The 21991-nt window shown below is 43.4% G+C and overlaps 1 protein-coding gene across 4 annotated transcripts in view; it reads right to left on the bottom strand.

Annotated features, from left to right (window-relative positions):
* Positions 1-20517, bottom strand: part of LOC310818987 (5'-AMP-activated protein kinase subunit gamma-2-like) — a gene marked incomplete at its 5' end in the record, with an annotated part of 23668 nt that extends 3151 nt beyond the window's left edge. For 2 of the 4 annotated variants that reach the window (XR_014554740.1, XM_083690131.1), the window contains 8 exons: position 1; positions 658-739; positions 1410-1519; positions 2569-2620; positions 5117-5349; positions 15169-15442; positions 18154-18225; positions 20286-20517. The exon at position 1 is cut by the window's left edge and continues 58 nt beyond it. Coding sequence is in view for 3 of the 4 variants with exons in the window: in XM_083690131.1 (XP_083546257.1) it covers position 1; positions 658-739; positions 1410-1519; positions 2569-2620; positions 5117-5349; positions 15169-15442; positions 18154-18225; positions 20286-20372 (911 nt within the window). Of the gene's footprint in view, positions 2-657; positions 740-1409; positions 1520-2568; positions 2621-5116; positions 5350-9582; positions 9677-15168; positions 15443-18153; positions 18226-20285 lie in introns of those variants that run through there. The other 2 variants (XM_083690132.1, XM_083690133.1) reach the window with 2 other exon arrangements.
* Positions 20518-21991: the final 1474 nt, after the last annotated feature.

Raw genomic sequence — 21991 nt, 5'->3', positions numbered from 1 at the left:
CCTGAAATGAGATAAAAAAAAAACTGTCAGTGTGTAGCTTGAGTGACATGAAGTCGACAGTTGTGTGTCAAACTTCTTTGATCTCATAAGCAACAAATCAGTCTGTTATTGGTGGTGCCACTGTACAGACCATCTAGCGCTGGCTTTGTACTCGGTACTGATGGAATTAGAACCCCAGAGTGGTCCTTACCTAATGCTGATTAAGCACTCATTATTCATTGCAGGCTATTTAAAGACATTCCCTATATGGGGTTACAGTGCTGTGTATACCGTAGTGTGAGCTAGGAACCCTGGAAATCAGCTTTCTGTCACACAAATACTAACTTCAAAGACCTATGTGAGTGAATACCCTCTCTTCATGTTAACTGGGACATGTCTCCTCTATACAAAGTGAAAGCGTCCTTGTCATAGCAATGCTACAGTCAGAGTTGTCATAGCACTGTCAAAGTATATGGGCCAGCACTAACTTGTCATAAACAAACCATGCTCAATTGGCTGTGACTACTTGGGATAGGACTTTTATGGACTGTTATGCACTGAGCGAAATGTATCTTCAACTAAATCTGTGTGTAGAATAGTTTGTGTGTATTCATTGGTGCGTATGGGTCTTTGTATCCAAGTGTATGTGTGTGTCACAGACATGGCAAGGTCGCTTACCTACAAAGCACTGCTTCTCTGTGTCCCACAGGGGGGCTGCACGCACCCCATTGGCTACCAAGGCAAAGAACGCCTTCTTTACCTGTGAGAAAGCCACCATCAGCACAAAAAGGATTTGAAGCACTACTGTATCCTTCTCATATTTTACATGCAACAGTCTTTTCTTCAACACAGAACAGCTTGCAACTGAATAGCTGAATGACACTGTAGGGGTTATCACTGAATGAATCCCACCCTTGTGTACTTTATGTATGAAAATGTTGATGGCAACAAATTGATGGAGAACATCAATGTAAAATATAAAGTGTCAATCAAAAAAAATCACAAAATGTTCCAATAGGTTTGATTTTTCCGATAACAAGTGTGGAAACTTGAGTAGAATAGGGCTGGCAGGAGTGGTTGAACTAGCTAAACATCAAAGCGTTTCTATATTTCCCCCCCAGCTTACTGTTTAACCAATTTACGACTATTTCACAACCTCAAAGAGATTGCTCCCAGGCCCAATAGCATTGGTTTCCTCATGGAACATTACCCAAAGTGACTCTCAATGGCTTTCTAACCAGACAAGCACCTCCATACATTAAAATGGTTTCTCTGTGGATAACTGCTTTAACTTGACAGACCCTGCTAGGCAAACAAATGCTATACTAATGCTAAACGTTGGGTGTGTGTGTGTGTGTGTGTGTGTGTATGTGTGTTCTCAGGGACCCCATGATGTTAAAGAGTATATGTCAAGTCAAAGACTAGCTTACTTGCAGTGCTGTGTCAAACACGACCAGCTTAGAGCTGGTGGGGACGATGTCATAGCACTTGTGGGACTTCATAAAGCGCATGTAAATATCACTCTCTGGTTCTACAGCAGCTGAAAGAACAAACAGAAAAAATATATATTTAGTACAAATATAAGAAATTTGAGAAAACAAGGAGATACAGACGTGAAAAATCCACTCAGGCTAAGAGAGCTTGGGAAGAGACACACGCAGCAGTGCTCTAAGAGCCTCTATAGCCATTAACGGACCACTTAGACGTCCATCTAAAAGCCTATTAAGCCTTGGTGAAAAACCATACATGAGCAAGGTAGAGCATACTCCAGTACATTTGGTCAGAGATAGAATATAATCATGAATGAAAGCACATCTACAATGGAGGAACAACAAACCTAAACATTTGTATGACATTTTTCTGAGCAACAACCTGAACAGGTTAGCATAGGCCGTTTTTTCCATGCACAGAATGATGCTCCACAGGGTGTTTCATGCAGAGCATGCATACATGATCTCATCAAATGTCACCTTTACGTACAGCTTTATGTACAGCAACTACAATGTAGTTCATGAGAATGTCCAACATTAAACCGGTCTATGGACACTGTATTTGAGCAGGTAAAAAAAAATCGATATTACCGCATAATCTTACTCGGCATATGTCTAACAGTATATATAACGTGAACAGATCATCAAAAACCTCATGTTCATAATGATACTGAGCCAATGATGCGATCAACACTGGGATATTATCGGGGGAATCCCTCATTTTCAGACAAGGCGAACGCACAGCGGGATGGGTTGGATTTCACTAGGTGACTGCACTGCAGGAAATAGGGCTTTAAATCATCGTTGGCACTGGCCAATAATTAGTCGACGATATGCGCACATGAGACTCAATACTCAAAGAGATTTAGTTCGTTATTATGCTGAGGCGGTGTAAAAACCCGTAAAGGTATATTTCGAGAATCGCAATATGCATTATGAAATATGTTTCATGTTATTATTACTAGGCTCGGCTATAATTGGCTATTATAAACTTTATATGGACAACTGAGAAATAGCCTGTAATCGTAATCGTCAAACATAGGCTATGGCACCATAATTAAAATGCAAATAGAGATGCAAATAATACTAAGACACTTACCATCATCGTCTAGTTCAAGTTTCTCCAGCATGCCTTCGAATAAACCGTAGACCTAAGAAAAAAAAGGCAGAGATACAGAAGTCAAGAGCGCGCAGCAAACCCAGAGACCGAAACACCAGACGCGCGCTATGAAGCGCACAAACTAATTGCCGTTCACCAAAGTTTTGGTGACCAAAAAAACATGGAAGGTGCTTCGACTCTGACTCTCCACGGTGGCAAATTATCTATGTCGAGGCTTGCAATGAGTGAAAGTCTCTGTGCTCAAAGACAAACAAAAGCAACGTCGCTTGCCAAGGACAGTATCCTATTGCGCGGTACTCATTCAAGTGTCCTTGTCCAAGTTCCTATAGGCAATACATGTATCAGGACCTTTTGGCGGACAGGCAGTAACTTCATAGGTAAAATATTTGTTGACTACACACACCCCTTACATCTGAAAGTGGAACAGTCCTAATCTATTTTGCTGCAGTCAAGGCAGCCAATGCCCACAGGAGGGGCACACTACAGACTACTACAGAGGAGGGCATACATCGTCACGATTTAAAAACTATTTCATTATAAAAGAGGGGTGGATTTAACATAATACTACGTGTGACTATTCCCGCCAACAGACTGATAGCAGCACAATGTTCGAATTGAGCACGACGGGAAAATTGGTTCAGATCAGCCATTATGATAATCAGGCACAGACACTGACTAGACACACCCTCAATGCAGAACAACCAAGGCACTTCACCATATTAGGAAATCCCTTGTGTTGCCTAGCAGCAAGAAGCCAAGTATTCCCTATCCCTTTCATCACAATAAATAAGTTGTTTTCAGGAACTATTTGCTCAATGTAAGTATATTCTGTAAATGCATTGGTAGTGCATACAAAATGTAACACATTTGGCAAATATGCAAGCTGTAGCTGCTGCAATAGGTACATAATAACGTCAGTGTGCATCAATAACATGCAAATATAGCAAGTTAATTTGCCTCTTCCCTGACAACAAACCAATTCATAACACACGATAACAAAACCAGTCAGGCTTGGTTCTTTCTTTGCATATAAAGATGCAAAGGCATCTCTCTTTTGATGAGTCATAGCTCTTGGCCAGCTCTATGGCCAGCGTATTCACAATCACAACCCCACTGCAGCAGAGAAGGGGGAAAAAAAAACCTAATAACTCTCCCTGGGATATGCCCAGGGGTCCCTGGAGTCACCCTATACCTCGGTGATGGTGACACAGTGATTCTCCAGCCAAAACCCACGACTGCACAGATATAAATCTATCTGCAGCGATGTGAACATGAATACTGCTCTGCTGCTGCATCGCTCCCTGCCAGAGGGAAATGTACGCAAACCCGAGCCAGACAGCAGCCGTAAATCCTGGATGGATGGAGGGCTATTTAATTAACCCCGTTTTCCGATTGGATTTGGCGTAGAAGTCATTCCGCTGATTATTGTGAGAGCCATGGTTTGAGAGAGGGAGGGAGAGATAGCTAGTGAGAGAGAGGGAGATGAAAGAGGGGGACGTACGCACATGTGTGTTTGTGTGAGTGAGTGAGAGAGAGAGAGAGAGAGAGAGAGAGAGAAAAGGAGAGCAAGAGAGAGAGAGAGGGATAGGGAGTAAGAGAGAGACAGTGAAAGTGAGAGAGAGAGAGAGAGAGAGAGAGAGAGAGAGAGACTTATGACTCATAGTTGAGCTCAATCATGAGTGTGTAAGACGCAACAAAGAAACGAGGCTGGTGATGAAATATTGATTTACACTTCTAGGGCAGGCAGAGTGTCCCATCACTCAAACAGACTGGCTGAGACAGAACTTGAAGCAATATGTTTAACAGGATACATGATCATGAATCAATGCCAATCTCCCAATAGGACATGGTAAACAGTAAACACTGGACCCAATGTCAGACTGTTATTGAATTGTGGTGAAGTCTGAAACTGAACACAGTGAGTTTGTTGAAAACAATCACTTCTGGCCAGCGGAGGCAGACATTGTACAACTATGTTGGTGATTACGGTGGAAATAAGAGGCATTTCTCCACTAGACATGCGATATTTCCTCATTGCGGAATCGATGTCAATGACACCGATGGAACAGATGGTGTGAACGCAGTGTTGTTGACACACACCAAGGCAAAAATCACACAGCTCAAACCAAAATGGATTACCGGCTTCCAGAAGCTTCTAATGCAGTGTGGGTACTTTCCAAGAAAAACCCCTTATGACCTAAAAGTAGCGCGTGACTTCCACATGGACAAGTCAAGGCCTTGTCAGACCATTATCATGGGAATGACCACAAGACAAATAGTACAGTGATGACAGTATTGATAGTGGTGTGGAATAACACAGATGTGCTTTAGCCCGTACTCCATAGCCACTCCTGCAGGTTTGGATAGGTGGAAGCAATATGGCACCGTTTCTACCCACCTAGCCAATCAGAGGCCAAGTCACCTCCATTACCATTGCTTATGGTACCCAACAATTTCAAATCGACTGTAGTGCCTAGGAGGAAGGGGGAGAGGGTTGACGTGGCTTGTAAGAAGAATGATCACTCACTTGTGGTGAGGTAGTGTTGGGCATGGGGGTGGCAGCGGGGAAGGAGTGGATAGGGGGCTTGGAGGAGGAGGGCAGGCTGAGGCGCTGTCCTGAGTCCGGGGGGGAGGAGAGGGAGCGGGAGCGGGCATCCAGGCGTTCCAGGCGCTCAGGCGCGCTCCGGTGGACCTCTTGGGGGAACAGGGGCTGGCTGGGGGACTGGGTAGGGGTCGTGGGTGGGGTGGAGAGGCCAGAGGCTGTGGAAGGAAAGACAAAGGAAAAACAGTAAGCACTGACCCTTAAATGTGTGATTCATGCATGCAGTGGTCACAGGCTTGTTCTACTCTGGTGCTGCTAGTTTATGAATGTCACATCCTAGAATATCACTTTAAATGAGAACAGCAAAACGTATTTTGTGTCCACGCAATGTGGAAATTAGAACAGAAAAACATATTTTATGTCCACGCAATGTGGAAATTAGAACAGAAAAACATATTTTATGTCCATGCAATGTGGAAATTTGGCTTCGGCTTCGGCTTCAGATTAGTGCTCGTTAAAAAGAGTGAAGGACGGAAGAATGGATTTCTGAGCAGGAGAGTGTGCTTTTGGCTCCTTGATAAGCCTATAACAGCATGGGATACTGCAGAGCGAATGACAGACAGTAATACAACACAGCTACAGGGAGAAACTCAAAACCTGACAGGTGATTGAGTTGGAATGAGCCCCCCATCAAAATACACCTTTCGTCACTGAGCGTCTGAGGATAGTAGACCAGCTGAGCTAACCTTACGTTTGAGATGCTCACACCGCAGTCACCAGAACACGTTTGACTTGACTAACCCTATATCCATCTTCATTCCAACCCCTGCCCTGAGCTTATGATGTGTAGTATACTGCAGTATACATAATTTAGTAAATCTAATTTCAAAAATCGACCAAACTAATGTGCTGAAAATGCAGTATACTGTAAATCAATTTTGCTAAGAGTGCAGTGAAATATCCTCACTTATCTAGTCTGTCATCCCTCCCTCCATATCTGTAAGATGATAAACGTAGCATAATAAACCATAAACCATAGGGCTACTGTATCCTCAACAGGACTACACTGGACCAGTGCTATAGAATCATCCAGCCATGCTAGATTGGACAACTGCCTGCGAGGCCGTCAGAGTCCTGCTCCTGCTCTGCCAGTGTCACGCCGAGGACGGTCATGGGTCACGTGACAGGCCTCGCATGCCCCTGAGCAGCAGCAGGCACGGGGGGACAGGGGGGGACGGGACATATGACACTCAGACACAGCCCCGCCCCATGGACATATTTCTGAGGCCATACCTCCATGTTCAACCCCTCTGCCGTACATGAGGCTCTGCTCTGCTCTGCCCCTGTCTCCCCTCCTCTTATCGGCTCTTAACATTCAATGCACAGAAAGTATACAGGCCCAGATCTGCCTCATGCACACAGACCCATACAAGATAACCTAATGCTTTCTGTGAGGGCATATTCTGCCTGTTGCGGTAGATTAAGTAACACTCATGAAATTGGATTCCATACATATTCTATTCCATAACAGCATAACTGCATTCTAACTTATTACTATTCATCCCTCAGTGCAATAACGAAAGTCATTTCCAGGCAGGTCACACATAATTACATTCTCCACATAAACAACCAACAATATTTCATTTATCTGTGGCTACTTCGGTCTGTCCAGCCAATCTTCTTACAGTACAAACACATACTGTACACACGTCTATCCAGTCCAGCCAACCTGGACTATCTCCTGACATTTAGCTGGCTAATACCAGCTCTCTTTGGCCCGCTTCACTTCCGTAGTGTGGGCTTCTTATTTTAGCCACACTGTTGTGGCACATTCCACAGGAGGAGATAACGCACGGCCACGGGGGATGGGCGGGGGCCATCATCCACAGGAGAATAGAAAATGGAAGCTATCTCTTTTGACGTTCCACCCGGAGCTCTGTGAGTGACAGCCACCAATGAACATCAACATATCAATGCTTCATTCAATACACTATATTACTTCACCTGCCTTTCGAAAACATTGAATAGCTACCGTAAGCTAGGTGTCAGAAGCACATAAAGCACAGTGGCAAAGTAAGATGGGTCTGTGAAAGACATCGTTGGCAGTGTTCCTCCTTCAACCAGTCCTGCTAAGTCACAATGCTGCTAGGGGCCCACTGATCTATAAGCTAGGCCTTATCCAGTTATTGTGTAAATAGGAGCTTTATTACCCCTCAAAAACACCACAGAAGCAGGTCTATGACGCGGCAGTTTCTGATTTCCGATAGTAAGAGGCAGATTTCCCCGGGGAGTTTATGAAGGGTGAATGGGGAGTCAGTGAGCCACGCGGGGCGATGACTATGACTCTATTGGTAATGTGATCTGCTCTGATTGACGTCACAGCCAGAATGGAACCAGCGCAGGTTCCCTCTGGGTGGACACAGCCACAGCCACAGCCATCTCCGCTCAGCACAATGTAATACAGTATGATGATTCACGTACGTGTGTGTGTGTGTGTGTGTGTGTGTGTGTGTGTGTATGTGTGTGTGTGTCTTTTTGGGTGCGTGTGCATGCATGTGTGCAGTTTGCAAATCTGTAGCATTAAAAAACATGACATGATGTGAATCCTTTTAGCTAGGGTTAAGCAACTAGGGATCATAGTTTCCTAAATTTATTTTTTTTGGTGATCAATTTTCTTAAATGTATTTTTAAGTTCATAAATATACAATTATTGAGGGCGATATAATATAGTTTCCTATGTTGTAGTAATAATAACAGCTTATTGTACAACGCAGTGTGAAGGATGAGACTTTAACTACTTTGCATCCTATGCATTCATTCTAATTATAAAGAGAATTGCAAATGTGTTTAGTGACACTATAATTCCGCATCGTATAAACAAGAGGTATACAAGCTTCTTCTGTAAGTACAGTACAGTATATGACCAAGGACGTACTGTGGTGCTGCCTTGGCCTCAGTAGACACTGACAAGTAGAAGATTTATGTCCGGCCATGAAACAAACTCCAACCATCCGTTAACATTATTTCAGAAGAGACTTGATGGGATGGGATACACTATCAGAGTACTTATGGCTAAGGTGTCACCACATCATGGCATTGGTTTACGATAACCTTGCCGCCACCACATAAGGGCTTACATCATCATGACAGGCTGTGGCCCTGGCCCCTGGCCCCCCTCCTATACTGATCCCAGGTTAGTCCAGCTCTAAATCAGGAGCTGTGAGCTTCATGGTAAGTGCCACTCAAAGGCCACACTGTGACACACCAGGCATTCGGTGTACTGTCCCTGTCCCCCTGACGCACTGTACTCTACAGAGGCTCCACCACCGGGCTGTCTATTTTAATCAAGTTTAACGTTCCAAAATAGAGCAGGGATTCCGCAGGGAGTAACTGATGTGGGCCAGGAATAACGGCATTGGATTAACACTCTGTTCAGGAAGTGCGGCTATAAATTACTAGCTACTCAACTAACAAGAGCTCTATTTTATGTCATAAAATATTATATCCTTATATCCACATTTCAGTTGGTTACTTATCATCCGAAAATGTATCTACGATTCTCATCTCATCCTGTATGTAATGTCTACCTGCAGTCTTTCGGTCACAGGCCTACCTACAATATATCCCTGTCTACTTCTCAAGTCAGCACGCTTACCCTTTCCACTTGGGCGGCTAATGCCCTTTATGAGGATTCATTGCATGCATTTGTGAAAGGGGAGCCCACCCAATAGTCCCACAGCTGATCTCTGGGGGCTGGGGACCTGAGGCCAGCAGTAAAACACTCGGCACCTACTGTAAAACCAGGGGGCTGTTGCTGACAGATCTGGACCTATTGCAAAATGGATGCTCTGGTTTTACTGTCCAGATTAACAATGGGGTGCCGGGTGCCTGGCCTTACTGTACTTGTTACAAAATGGACGCTGCTTCTACTGTACAGCATATCCACACAAGCATATAAGATACATGGGTAATAATAATGTAATACATGAAATTGGTTTTCCAGACCTAAATTAAGCCTAGTCCTAGACTAAAACGCATTTTTAAATGAGATTCTCAATTGAAAGAGTGATTAATCCAGGACAAGGCTTAATCTGTTTTGGGGGAAACTGCCCCTATAATCTTTACTGATTATCCATGATGGCTCTGTCTAATACCTCATCATAGGCTTGGTGCTCTGTTGTAATCATGTTCAATTATATGCAAAGCTGTACCAACAAACTGTGATCAAACACAAATGCTTGTAAGCAGTATAATATCTTGAAGCCAGAGAAACACACACTAATAGTACACTACAGTAATATCTACAGTATTACTACAGTAAAGAGGTCAGAATTAAACTAGATGGACGAATACACTGCCTATCATGTACAACATTGTCTAGTCAAGGCATTTATGGCCGAAATACTTTATGTACTGCAATTAAAATCATGTGAACAGCACAATGACATCACCAGGCAGACATGGTGGCTCGGACTGTCGTCTCCCTGCTAGTCCATCTTGCTCCTTGCGCTTCTTGCTCCTCCTCAGGCTGCCGAACCTCTTCATGGAGAGCAGCGGTTGTTGGGTTCAAGATCAAGTCTGACCGTCCATGACCGTCTGAGTGGAAACAAGGGGCACACTTACGGCCCAAAATGGTCACAAAGAGGAGAAGTTACCCCACCTGAACCATGGTTGAGAAGAGGAAGAAAGCAAAGAGAACTGATCGGTGCGAAATACAACTAGAGTTGCAGGGGTTTGTCCTGACCAGTAGGATCTCACTGAAGTTACTCAAATAGCTTTGACTGGTCTCTTGGTAGTGAGTCTGGTTTTCTGGATAGAGTTGGTTCCAAAGATGATCCGAATTCCTCAGATGATGCACTGTTTACTGAAACACAGAGTGAGTTTACTTGAATAGCTTTGACTGGACTGGATAGAGCTCCTTAGATGATGTGCTTGTCTGAAGGGACCTCTTCGGTCAATGGACTATCTTGAAGAGGAAGGTTGTCTTAGTGCCCGGAGCAGATATTTTCAGTTTGAAGAACGCCTTCTCTCTTTTACATAGAGTTTTTGTTTTAACTAGACATGGTCTTTCTTCATGCTTGTATTCCTTTTGGTATGAACTTGACAAGACTCTTGTGATGGCTTTGCCAAACAAACAAGTTTGCTTGTCCAGACAAAATTTGACAGAAACAAGAAAGCACAGAGGCAGCAGAAAAGGCACTCTCCCAAGGTACTGATGTCTATGGCAGGCGGCTCACACTCTCGGTGGCAAAGACACAGGGAGCATGAAAGCTGGAAATTCCACACGTCCTCTATGAAAGGTACCTCTCACAAGTGATCCAAAGCATGCACAGAACGATCCCCCTCTCTTTGGCTCTGCCACTCTCTGTCTGCTCTATACCAATCTCTCTCTTTCTCTCTCTCTCTCTCTCTCGTCTCACTCTCTATAAAGCTCGCCCTCAGCTCTCTCTCTCACTGGGAAGTACACAAGTACCGGTGGCGTCAGTGCTGTAAATTGTCAGGTGCAGCTGTGGGTGGCGTCTCTTTAATATAGCACGCATGTCAGCAAGCTGTAAAAGGAGGCCAGCCTGTGAAGGATACGCCAGCCATTGGCTCGGCCTCCCTATCTCCCCGCCCCTTTTTACCCCCCTCCCTCACCGACAAATTAAAATCAGCATATGCACATCTGTCTCAGTTTATCTTCATATACTGTATACACACACACACTCAAACATACACATCTGTTCTGTCTATTATCAAACCTAACGCCGTACAACTCAAATTCCCATGAACTGGTGGTGGAACAGTCCAACAAGACTGTGCAGGGATACAAATAGAGTGCGTTAAAGGTTATGTTGAGCTCGGAGCTCCTGCGTATCACCCTCCCTCCATAGCCAGTCCCCTGTCCCAGTAACTCAGGGAGACTGACCTTTAAGAGTGTTGAGACCAGACCACCTCAGCTCACAGTGGGGGGGGATGATGTCCCATGGTCTCTGCCTGTGTGCAGTCAGCTGATCAGACGGGTTCCACTCAATACACCGCCCCCCCACACCCCCCCCCCCCTCCTCTCCTCCCTCTAGCAGATGGCCCAGTTAGTGTTCACACCACCCCAGGTCTCTGCTGACACGTTATGCAACAGGGCTAATCAGCCCAAACAAACCAATAAACCAGTCAGGAGTGACTGTATGAGACTCAATGGGTCTGCTGAGGTGGATGGGTCACCTTTGACCTCTCCTGTTTTTATAGGAAAATTAAATTGTTTCCCCATCTCATGGAGGTGACTGCTGGACTAAAGTCTGAGATTTCTATTACACTCAATTGAGTGTTACTTTCTTGAGAGTTGGCTCCAACAAAAGGTTTAGTTTCGTAAATAAACAAGAAAACAATCTAAACAAACACACTTTTCTGTGGCATGATTACAACTTGTGCATTTCCTTTTACTTGTGCATTTCCTCTTCTATATTTTTTTTGCCTCTTCTTTTTCTGTGTACTTTCTTCTCAGAATTGTCAGGACAGAGAATGAGGACAATTCATCAAAACTTTACAGCTCTTTTATTTACTGAACACATATGGGTTAGAGAGCAGAGAGGGGGAGGAAGAGGCTGAGAGACAGGGGGTGGGGGTGGGGGTGGGGGGACAAACTGCCTGCCTGTGTTAAGAGTTCAGTACAAGTCTGGACACTTCCAGATAAGGCCATGAAAGAGCTGCGGTTGTCTGCCATGTAGAGAGAGGGTGACAATTTCCAGACTGTCATGGGAAAGAATTTATTTTAAATAGTAAAAACCAGAGGACATTCTGGTCATAGTTGAGGCGAATGCGACCAGGATGGAATCAGAACAGAGTGTTACTTGACATTTAATCGACATTTAAGCTAAACAAAAGCATCAGTCCATGACTGGTGAGGTGAGGTTCTCTTGAATAACGATGATATCTTCGTGGTAAGGAAATATGTCCCCTCATGGAGTTCAGATGATGTTAACATCCACAGTTTTATTATTTGATTACAGATCACCCTCTCACTGTAATCAACACCGACAGATGAAAATGAGCATGAGAAGATTAGGGCATAGCACACCCTTGTGGTAACTGTACGATACTTACAAAAACAATACTTCCATTGCATAAGACAAGCTCACACTATATACGGGTTTGATTATTCAAATTCCTGAGGAGCATTAACCCGGTGGTATGGACATTTAGGGAGATTTAAGACAAAGAACAAAAAAAGTTACCTAAATATTCTAAGCCCATCCAAGGACCTATCATAAAACCATGGAGTGAAGCCCAGCTTCCATTGAAAAAGGCTCAACCGAAACATTGGTAGAGCCTAGCCTAAAGTGTTGATATACAGTATCAATAAATGACTACTTAATAAGGAAAGAAAGCCGGCTTCTTGCGTGTACACCCAATGTACTTCGTTCATCTGATCTCTAGAGCACCTCTCAGCAGCTCTTCTTGGGTAAGCTCTGCAGCTAACCTTTTTTCGTGCTTAGTGCAGGGATCTTTAACAGTCAATGTATGAATGAGGACGAAAACTGCCCAAATTGAGTGAAAGGACCAAAATCATCACTGTGCTTTAGTTTAGGTAATTAATAACAATCCCCATAGGGAGAACAGCTTGGTGAAGGCCTGGCTCTAGCAGAAGTGTTCCACTACAAACTGCCAAACAGCCCTATTCATAGGAGCTGGGAAGAATGGATACATAAAAGCCAGGGAAAATGACTCACCTTTTAGGTGTTTAAGCTGGCAGGCTGGTTTTCATTAGGTAAAAACAGTCATCAACTATTGAGGTACTGAGAAACATACGAGCTGAAACGCCCTCTGTTAGCTCTGTTTGCAGGTCAGTGGACAGGATGGCTTGACATATCACTTCACTTCCACTATAGAATGCTTTTTTTTTATTTTTTTATTCGCTTTATTTGTGTTCTTTAGGCCTCTCAGAGGACAATTCGTGGGAGAAGCGCTGTTGACATACTTTGCTCCACTGGGAGCTAAAATAAGTCAAGTCATGGTCTCTCGTACGCATCGTGGGCATTGGTCACATGCAACATTATCACAATGTAATTTTGTTGTAATGATGACTCATTTGATGCAATTTGGTAAATATATGCTTGGACCCGTGGCCCTCAGAGGCCAATGACTGAGTAATTCAATCTGATTCGCTGGCTTTGGAGTCCACTCACTGAAGCAAGAAACCTGAAGCCAAACAAAGGCCTTTTTGTTTACATGTAGTTTATACCACTATCTATCATTTTGTTCCCCAGGAGGAAGTTGTTGACACTGATAAGATGGTAAATGAGGGAAGGAAGGAAGACCATCTGTCGACAGTACTCCAATAATCCGTCCCTCAAAATAAACCCAGAATGAATGCTCCTCACTGAGCCATGTTGGGTCAGTGAACATCAGGGCTGCGTTCAGCAATGCACAATGTTGTGGAACATATAGAAAAATAGAAATATTACCGGTATGTAGAACAGAGATGCTGCTCTGACATGAACATCAGTTGTATATTCATGGCATCTCTATGTGCAGCGTTCAGTGTGTTGCTTCTGAGTGCAACCTAGGCTTAAGCTAAGCACCATGATGCCCCAGATAATACATGATGTTGACTTTCCAAATTGGTTCAAATTTGGTTACAGTTAGGCTTAGGATTCATGGTTTTGCAGGCCCAGCAAGTCCCCTTAGTCACTCCCATGTAGAGATATGCAAGAGGAGAAACTTAACTACAGAGATATAAGTTCATTGTGCATTCATTGTGGTCCCAGTGTTGGCTTTCGAGGCAGAGAGAACACTGCTGCCCCCTGCAGCTCCTGCAGATTATGCCCAGACCTGACATCCCCAGTACAAGACACTCCACTCTGCAGCCTCTGCTTTATTGCCATTTATCACATACTGTATACTGTATGTTACTGTTAGAACAACTGACAAGTCATTTATAAAAGCATGTTTTTACCAGTATTTGTGCTTTCTATAACTGCGTTTCTCTGTGAAACACAGTTATAGAAATTGAGCTTGATACCACACAAAATGTTTCCAGACCGGAACACATATTTAAAGCTTCTATAACCTAATACTGTCACAAAGGCATGTGACTGTACCCAAAACATTACCACGTAACAGTAAACACTGAGAGGAAAAGGGTCCTGTGTTACATGGACCGAGTGTAATCCACAGTGCATTGGACTATGTTGCGTTGTCTGTCTTCTATTCTTTGCAGTGCATGTCAGTGAATGTAGTGCACCATGCTGTACTGTAAACAAATTCCACCAACCTAGGTTGTGTGACAATAAAAGGAATGTGTATCTTGTCATGCAACATATACTGTACATTACTATCTTGGAGAAAACATACTTTAAGAGTATGAATTAGGCTGTTTGAGAGAAGCTTTGAATCGTAAGCAACCTGCCAGTGGTGACTACATGTTGTTTGAAGTACAGTTGACCGACATACAGCACTAGCTGTGTGCTAGAAAACCTTGTAAGTGCATAGATTAAGTTATGGGTGGTGGTGCTCATTTCCTGTCTTTTGCGGCTTTTGACAAGCCATAACTCCTCTCTTAAAACGTTGTTTCTGGTCATACATTATACTAGTGCCTGTCAAAATACAAGGGGAAAATGTGATGCTATAATTACATAATTACATATAACAACTGGGAACTGACTGTGCATGTTTTTTTCAGAAATGTTCAGGTTCAAAATCTCTCAATACGGCACAACAGCACTGATCAAACAACTTCCTGTCTTGAGGTTTCAGCTCGTCAACCTCCAGGAAACCACAGTCTTCTATTGCATTTGTTTGTGTCACTGCTTAGTTGTCTATCTCTGGCTTCATCACTCAATTGTGTTCATGCCCCTCTTCTCAGAAACAAAGACAGAGTATAGAAGTAAAAACTAACCAAGGATGCTTCAAGTTACAGTAGTAACATTGTCGACATTCTCAAGAGTGCAATCATGACAATGTATTTCCTCTACCGAAGCTGTGGTGTCGCAGTGGACAACCAGCATCGTAGTTACTTGTAGCATCTAGCTAGCATGCTCTGTGTGCAGTAGAGCCCTTACCTTTCCTAGCTCTAGAGAAGAGCTTGATGCTAGCGGGGGCAGAGCTGGACGAGGAAGAGCGGAAGATACCACTGAAGCTGAGGCGACGGGGGGACTTGGGTGGTGACTCCTGGTGGGAGGAGTAGGGGAAGATGCTTTTGGGGGAGCCGGAGCCTGGGCTGGTCCTGGTGTGGGCAGGGGCGGACATGGGACTGGGCGGTCGGCTGGCACCGCTGGCAGGACCCCTCACAAAGAGTCCTTTGGTTGGGCTGGCAGAGTAGCAGCAGCCTTCTGCCTAAAAGAGAAGAAAGAGAAGAGATGTCGTCATCATGCAAATAAATAAACTTTGTGTGTTCCTACATTGCTCCAGGAGAGGGAGAGAGAAGGAAAGAGAAAGGAAGAAAGAGGGAGAGAGAGAGAGAGAGAGAGAGAGAGAAAGAGAGAAGGGGGGGGGGCAGAAAGCCAGACAAGAGAAACCTAGCTTCATGGACTGCACTCAAGCCACAAGGCCATCAGCATAGCGTCAAAACATTTTTTTTCAAGGACGAGCCACTAGATAACGACCAAAACAATCCTCAAGACAAAATAAAAGGAAAAGAGAAGAGTTCTCCCTTCCTTGTTTTATCATATATCTCACAATACTGTGCTTCTCCTTAGGTATCTATCCATTATCTATCCATTATCTATCCATTATCTATCCATTATCTATCCATTATCTAGCCATTCAGAATCATAGTTTCCTTTCAAAATACCTAAATTGAACAACATTTCGTGCAGCATAGTTTGGGGAAAAAAAGAGGCAAATACATTCAATTGTTGGTAAGTCTAACGACCAATATCTTCTTACCTCAGCAGCTCTCTCTTTCTGATTTACTCTGCATTAGAGTCAGAGGGAGAATAAGTACCGATTGATTTCACCGTCACGAGGAGAAGATGCCCATAGCTTTGAAATTCATCACGTGAAGTCACCCCTTGCTTTTCTGATATATGAAACCGTGTTCATTCAGTCATTATCACATGACCCTATAGAACTGCACGGAGCCTATGCAGTAGCAGCCAGGCGGTACCACACAGAGAGGATCATGTGAGCTCTATCCAAAAAATAATGATGTCGCCAATGGCCGTGGGGGGGGGATGAGGCCAGATGGCACATGCTGTAACCCATCAGCACCTGGGGGTGATAGAGGATTTCTCACCATGCTCCCAATGCTGAAGTTCCAGGAATGTTAAGCTTTTTTTGGTGTTTTACATTTGATATGACAGCTGGACACTGTGTCAAAAGGATTGACAACCTGCAGACAGAGTAATATGAGGCCTTCACTTAGTACCTCTCATGAGGGGATAACTAAAATCTGGGTCTGAGTGTAAGATGAAAGGCTGCCCGTGTTTAATCCATACCTGTCGTTTCAACAGCAGTGCTGTGCAGCGCTTCCCTTTATCTCAGAGTGACAGGGAGCACAATGTCCGTGTCATGCATACTAGTGCCCAAGATCAGGTTACACGGGGCCAGCTTATGTCCAGGCAGTCAACGTGAACACGTGTTCAAATGGGATCTTCCCTCATATCATGCACAAGATCAATACTACAGCTAACAAAACAAAACATGCAAATAGTACAACCCCCCCACACACACACTCCTAGCTTGTGCCAACTGGGGGGAATGATATGCCTACAGTAAATCTTTAACTGTGTGTGACGCAGAGAGAGTGAGAGAGACATGTGCTGCACCACTCTGATGGCTGTTTGGGCGATGTTTGTAGATGAAACAGCGAAATGTTGCAGAGGAGTGTTTTAGTTGACATTTTGGGTAAGGGACCCATATCATCATCATTCTGAACAAAACCAACAAAAGAATAAAGTATGACTTCAGAAGACTGACATGAGTCAGTTAGAAATGTAAAATCAGGCCTACACCACAATACTAAAAGGTGAGATCTTTCAATATGTTCCACCAATGGGCCAAGTACAGGCTTACACATTAAGGCGTACCCATCAAGATCATCTTATCATTCCTGAGCCACCCCAGCAAAGAATGTTGCTGTATATCTCAAAGCCTGGCTTTCTTCTGGTCTCCTCTCCACAATGTTTTCAGGACGTTGTTTGCTTAGGGCTGGCCCTACTCCACACATAGGCCAACACACAATTCTTTTGAGCCAATCCGATGGCAAATCTGTGAGGGAGACAGCACACACCCAACTCCCCTGTTTGCCAACAAACTAACTTTCTCTCTGGTTGTGCAAGAGCGTGTTTAGGCAAGTGAGGCGGCATTGAGAGGATTACCAGGACATCTACAGTACCAGCTCAGTTAAACACACAACGGTTCATTCACCTCATACCTATTCAGTTGAAACAAGATAATGAGAAAGAAATCAAGAGTAAAATCCAAAAAATTGAAGCAAAACAGTTTGTTGGAGGAAAAAAAGAAAGTGGATGAGACAGAGAGAGAGTAGAGATGAAAAAGAGGAACCTTGCTTTTGCAGGGCTCAATTTCCTGTATGCGATCCTACCATGTCTGGACAGAGTGGGTGGGATCTTACAGTAAGGCACTCAGGGAGATTGTAAGACACTGCAGCAGGATAGACGTCTAGTCAAGTATCTCATTCATCGAGCGACATAGGAAAATGAAATTGTAGCCATACTTGAAAAGCCATATCCAGCTACACAACCAACACATTGTCTGAACATGGGTTTATGAATATTTGATAGTCTACTATTTAAAATTGCATAAATGCTACAGTCATACATGCTGTGTTAGCCATGTGTTCATTCTACATTCTGTCTGTTAGTTCTGCTAGAGTACTGTCTGTCTAATCTCTAATCATGAGTTCCTGCTTTGAGGAAGAGCAGCCCTCATACAGTAAGTCCTGAGGGTGCTCTAACACAATGCTGACAAACTGGTCATGTGAGATCTACTTCCAGGGGGAGATCATCGATGCTGTTTAGCAGCAGACATGAATGGTATTGAGTGCTACCATGTAGGTACAAGGGGGAGATATGCTACTTTACCTTCCGAGTGGCATCCTTGTCCGAATCCCCAGTCTCACCATCCAGGAGAGGGGATGTAAATGCACTGAGGTCCTGAGAGAGAGAGAGAGAGCGAGAAAGCAGTGGCTTGATGTCACTGAGATAATGCCAAAGGCTCATCGCTAAACATGCAGAAATTGCTGCAGATAAAACAATGTGGCATGTTATGACAGGCAACAGTGTTCTTTCCCAACATCATGTGATAAAGGCCTTATGTTTGACTATTTACAGTATGAGCTAAGTGGAACTAGAATGTTAGTCACTTTTGACTATGACAATGCTATGAATGGGATTTATTTTCTATTTTCATTTTCTGTCATTTTCTACTTTAAGTGCACTTCAAATCTATTTCCTGAAAGTGTTCTGCTCTGAAAGAAGAGAAACGTGTTAAACCTCGAGGCCATTCTACATCCGTCTACATTCCTCTCATTATCAAGGCTATGTTTCAAAAGAGGAAAAAGTCATGTCTGGTGATAAAATTGGATGGAAGAGTAGATCTGTACACACAAATCTCGAGACGTTCTTATAACCCACGCATTAATCCACCTCTGAGGTGGGAGGGCAAGGACATGTGATTGCTTGGATCTCATGGAAGCCATCCAAAGAAAATATGTGAGCTGTACCAGCAGGAACGCAGTCTGCACAGACAATAACAATGCATTGTCATTAACAATAAGCTATTTGCCTTGCACATTTCAAGTCATTGTTTTGACTGAGAAAAACACAAGACTAAATAATTCATGATCACGTATAAATATACCGTCAAGGCCAGAGATTAAAGTACATCTTTGGCTCTCTCAAAAAGATACAGTAGAACTCAAATAATTCAGCAAATGCAATCTGTCATTTGGTTCGCTGGAGCAGGGAGAGGAGGGACATGATGCGAGGGAAACCAGAATAATAATACGATTAAATCAAATCTATCAGGGTCTGTCCGTCCCCCTCTCTCTCTCTCTCTCTCTCCCTGTCTCTCTCTGTCTCTCTCTTCTCGTCCGTTGCCCTTAGTTACGGTGCACACAGCGAATGATGACTCAGTCGGTTAAGAGCGGCATGTTTCCCCCCCAGCTGTTTCCTGGGCTTCCTCTCCTCTCAGATAGTTGTAAACAACAGCAGATCTCTTCGGCCACCGCTGGCCGACCACTTTTCCACGGAAACACTGAGGATTATTTCACCCTGACCACTTTATTACACTGTGATGTTTCTAATATGGCAATTCATGCATGAATGAAAAAGAACAATACGGGTGTGTTTGAAGTGTTATTGAAGGTTTTATAACCTAAGGGGTGAATATCATTTCTTGGCTGTGTGTGGTATATGACAATGACTTTGCTAATGCTAAATCTGTATCCTAAAGCCTCTTTTTAGTAGCTTAGCTGAATAACTATCTGGGGACATTTCCTAGGCTTGCACCACCACTGGGACAAAGGTCAGGGTTGTGCAAAGAATGATGATGATGGTATTGATGTTGACCTCAACAATGACGTTACTGTTATTGTTGTTGTTGGTGTTATTAAGTATAACTATGACATAATTGTGCAGTGTCCAAGGAAATATGTTGTCCATATACAGTATAGCCTAATAATCATGTAATAACAGTTGCAATAACATACAATTAATTTTAACATTTCAAGCTGAAAACTGAGAGGTTACAAACTCTTTGGAGTGAATGTTCTGAATACATTTCCTATTTATTACAGAATTACTTACTACTTACAGCAGTTGTCCTTAATAAATGGGTGGGGTGGGTAGCTATCTTTTTTTTCATTTATTGATCATTTTAGCCTACTGTACATGACCACTGCGCCTACAATGCATGCAGGTAACTGCATTGTCAGGTGCTACAACTACAAAAATAACAATAACAATAACAATAACAATAACAATAACAATAACAATGGGATGTCACGAAAATGACAAAAGAGAGACAGCTGTAATGCAAACGGCACAGTGCCCACTGCCAATGCTGCCAATGCAATGCGGGCATGCGCATTCCTGAAAGTTGCAACATCTTCTGCAACACTAACACATGCATCTGTCATGAGATACATTGTTTCAATCTTACCACATGCCCGAATGCGCCGTGACAATCATGCATAATGAAAATAGGAACTTACTGGCATGTTTAGACGAAGTGTTCTTTTTTTCTTCGGGGTTTTCTTCGAGCTATCCTTCTTGTTGGACTCCATCACTGGGCTTCCCATTTTTTTTTTGCCTTTAAATGCGTTCAATTGTCTTTCTTTTTAAAGAACCAGAGCGTGTTTTCCTGAAGTAAGTGGCATATTCCATAAGTCTTTAACGAAATGCCAAGTTGTTCTACCTCGAAGAAACCTGGAGAACAGCTTCATTCACCAGGAAGTACACAAATGCGCATTACCTACGGGGTGTTTTCAAACCTATCAGATACTGCACACGCTGTGTCACCAACAGATGTCAGTATATGGAGGGTGTACATTTCGCTTCCTAGATCCTACACCTCCGCTCCTGGGCATTTTTCTTTTACTTATATTGACTACTAGGTGGTAAAAGATTATATAATAACAAGTCAACACATCTTATTTGGAGAGTTACAAAATATATCACCATAAAGTATTGTTTTCAATTAATCTATTTTAGATCTGCGCACATCAAGAGTAGGACTCAAATTAAGCAAATACGAATAGGAACTGGGCATTAGATCAGCGCACTACATCTCTCCACGCACACACACACACACACACACACACACACACACACACACACACACACACACACACACACACACACAGACACACACACACACACACACACACACACACACACACACACACACACACACACACCCTCACAGACACACATTTTAAATGCTTGTGTCTGATACATTGTTGCTCACAATGTGTCTCCTGTTTTGCATTCTGAAACCCTGAAACAATTGCCCTTTGAGCAAATCCAGTGACAATATTATGATGATGATGATGATGATGATGATGTTGAGCAAGAATATCATTCAGAGGGTTCTGTGTAGGTGGTGACTGCCCTGAAATTGGATTTCTTTTGGTATAATTTATGATAGTAATGGGCTCAATGTCCCCCCCCCCCTCCCCTGAAGCTGATGAAGTGTGTTGTATTTGCTGCTGCTGTTGTTGTTCTCCTACTCTATCTGCCACTGCTCTATAATCTGGGTGATGGCCCAAACTTTCACTGTTCGCTTGTTCTCTCTCTCTCTCTCACCCCCCCCCCTCCCCCCCCCCTCTCTCCCCCCTCTCTCCCACTCTGATATTCAGTGTGGGGATTAATGGGTGCAAAACAAGAAGCCTCCATTTGGCCATGGCGCTTCTGCTGAACAGCAATGCAGCTCTCCCCTTCTTCCCGGTCGAGTCCATTTGGCGCATGCGGATGATGTAGGAACTATGAGTCATCCCTTCCTGGACCCATTCCACTCTGGTCCTCTCCCATCCATTCACTGAAGGCCTGGTTCTCCACCTCACTGGCTTCAATCAAAATGTTGTGGTATGTTGTGCTCATTTGAATAATCAAATGTTGTTTCAGTGAGATCTGGGCCAGTATTGAAACAACCTATAATTCCAAGGACACTATTCTCAACCTCATGTCTAACTGGTTACAATCCTTATATTATTATTAACTGTTACAATCCTTATATTATGCTTTCATATTGTGTTTTTAGTTGCTAAAGGATAACAAAATACAAAACTAAAATTAAATACAAAAATATATATATGCATTTGAACATAACAGTTCTATGATAATGATGACCTATGGCTGAATCTGAGTCACCATGGTTTTTGGCCTGTAGGTGTCTCTCTTGAGCAGTGAATTTCACAGA

This window comes from Argentina silus, assembly GCF_951799395.1.
Source record: "Argentina silus genome assembly, chromosome: 18".
Lineage (NCBI taxonomy): Eukaryota > Metazoa > Chordata > Actinopteri > Argentiniformes > Argentinidae > Argentina > Argentina silus.
Note: the sequence above shows the minus strand (reverse complement) of the source record. Positions and strands in the feature narration are given on the sequence as shown.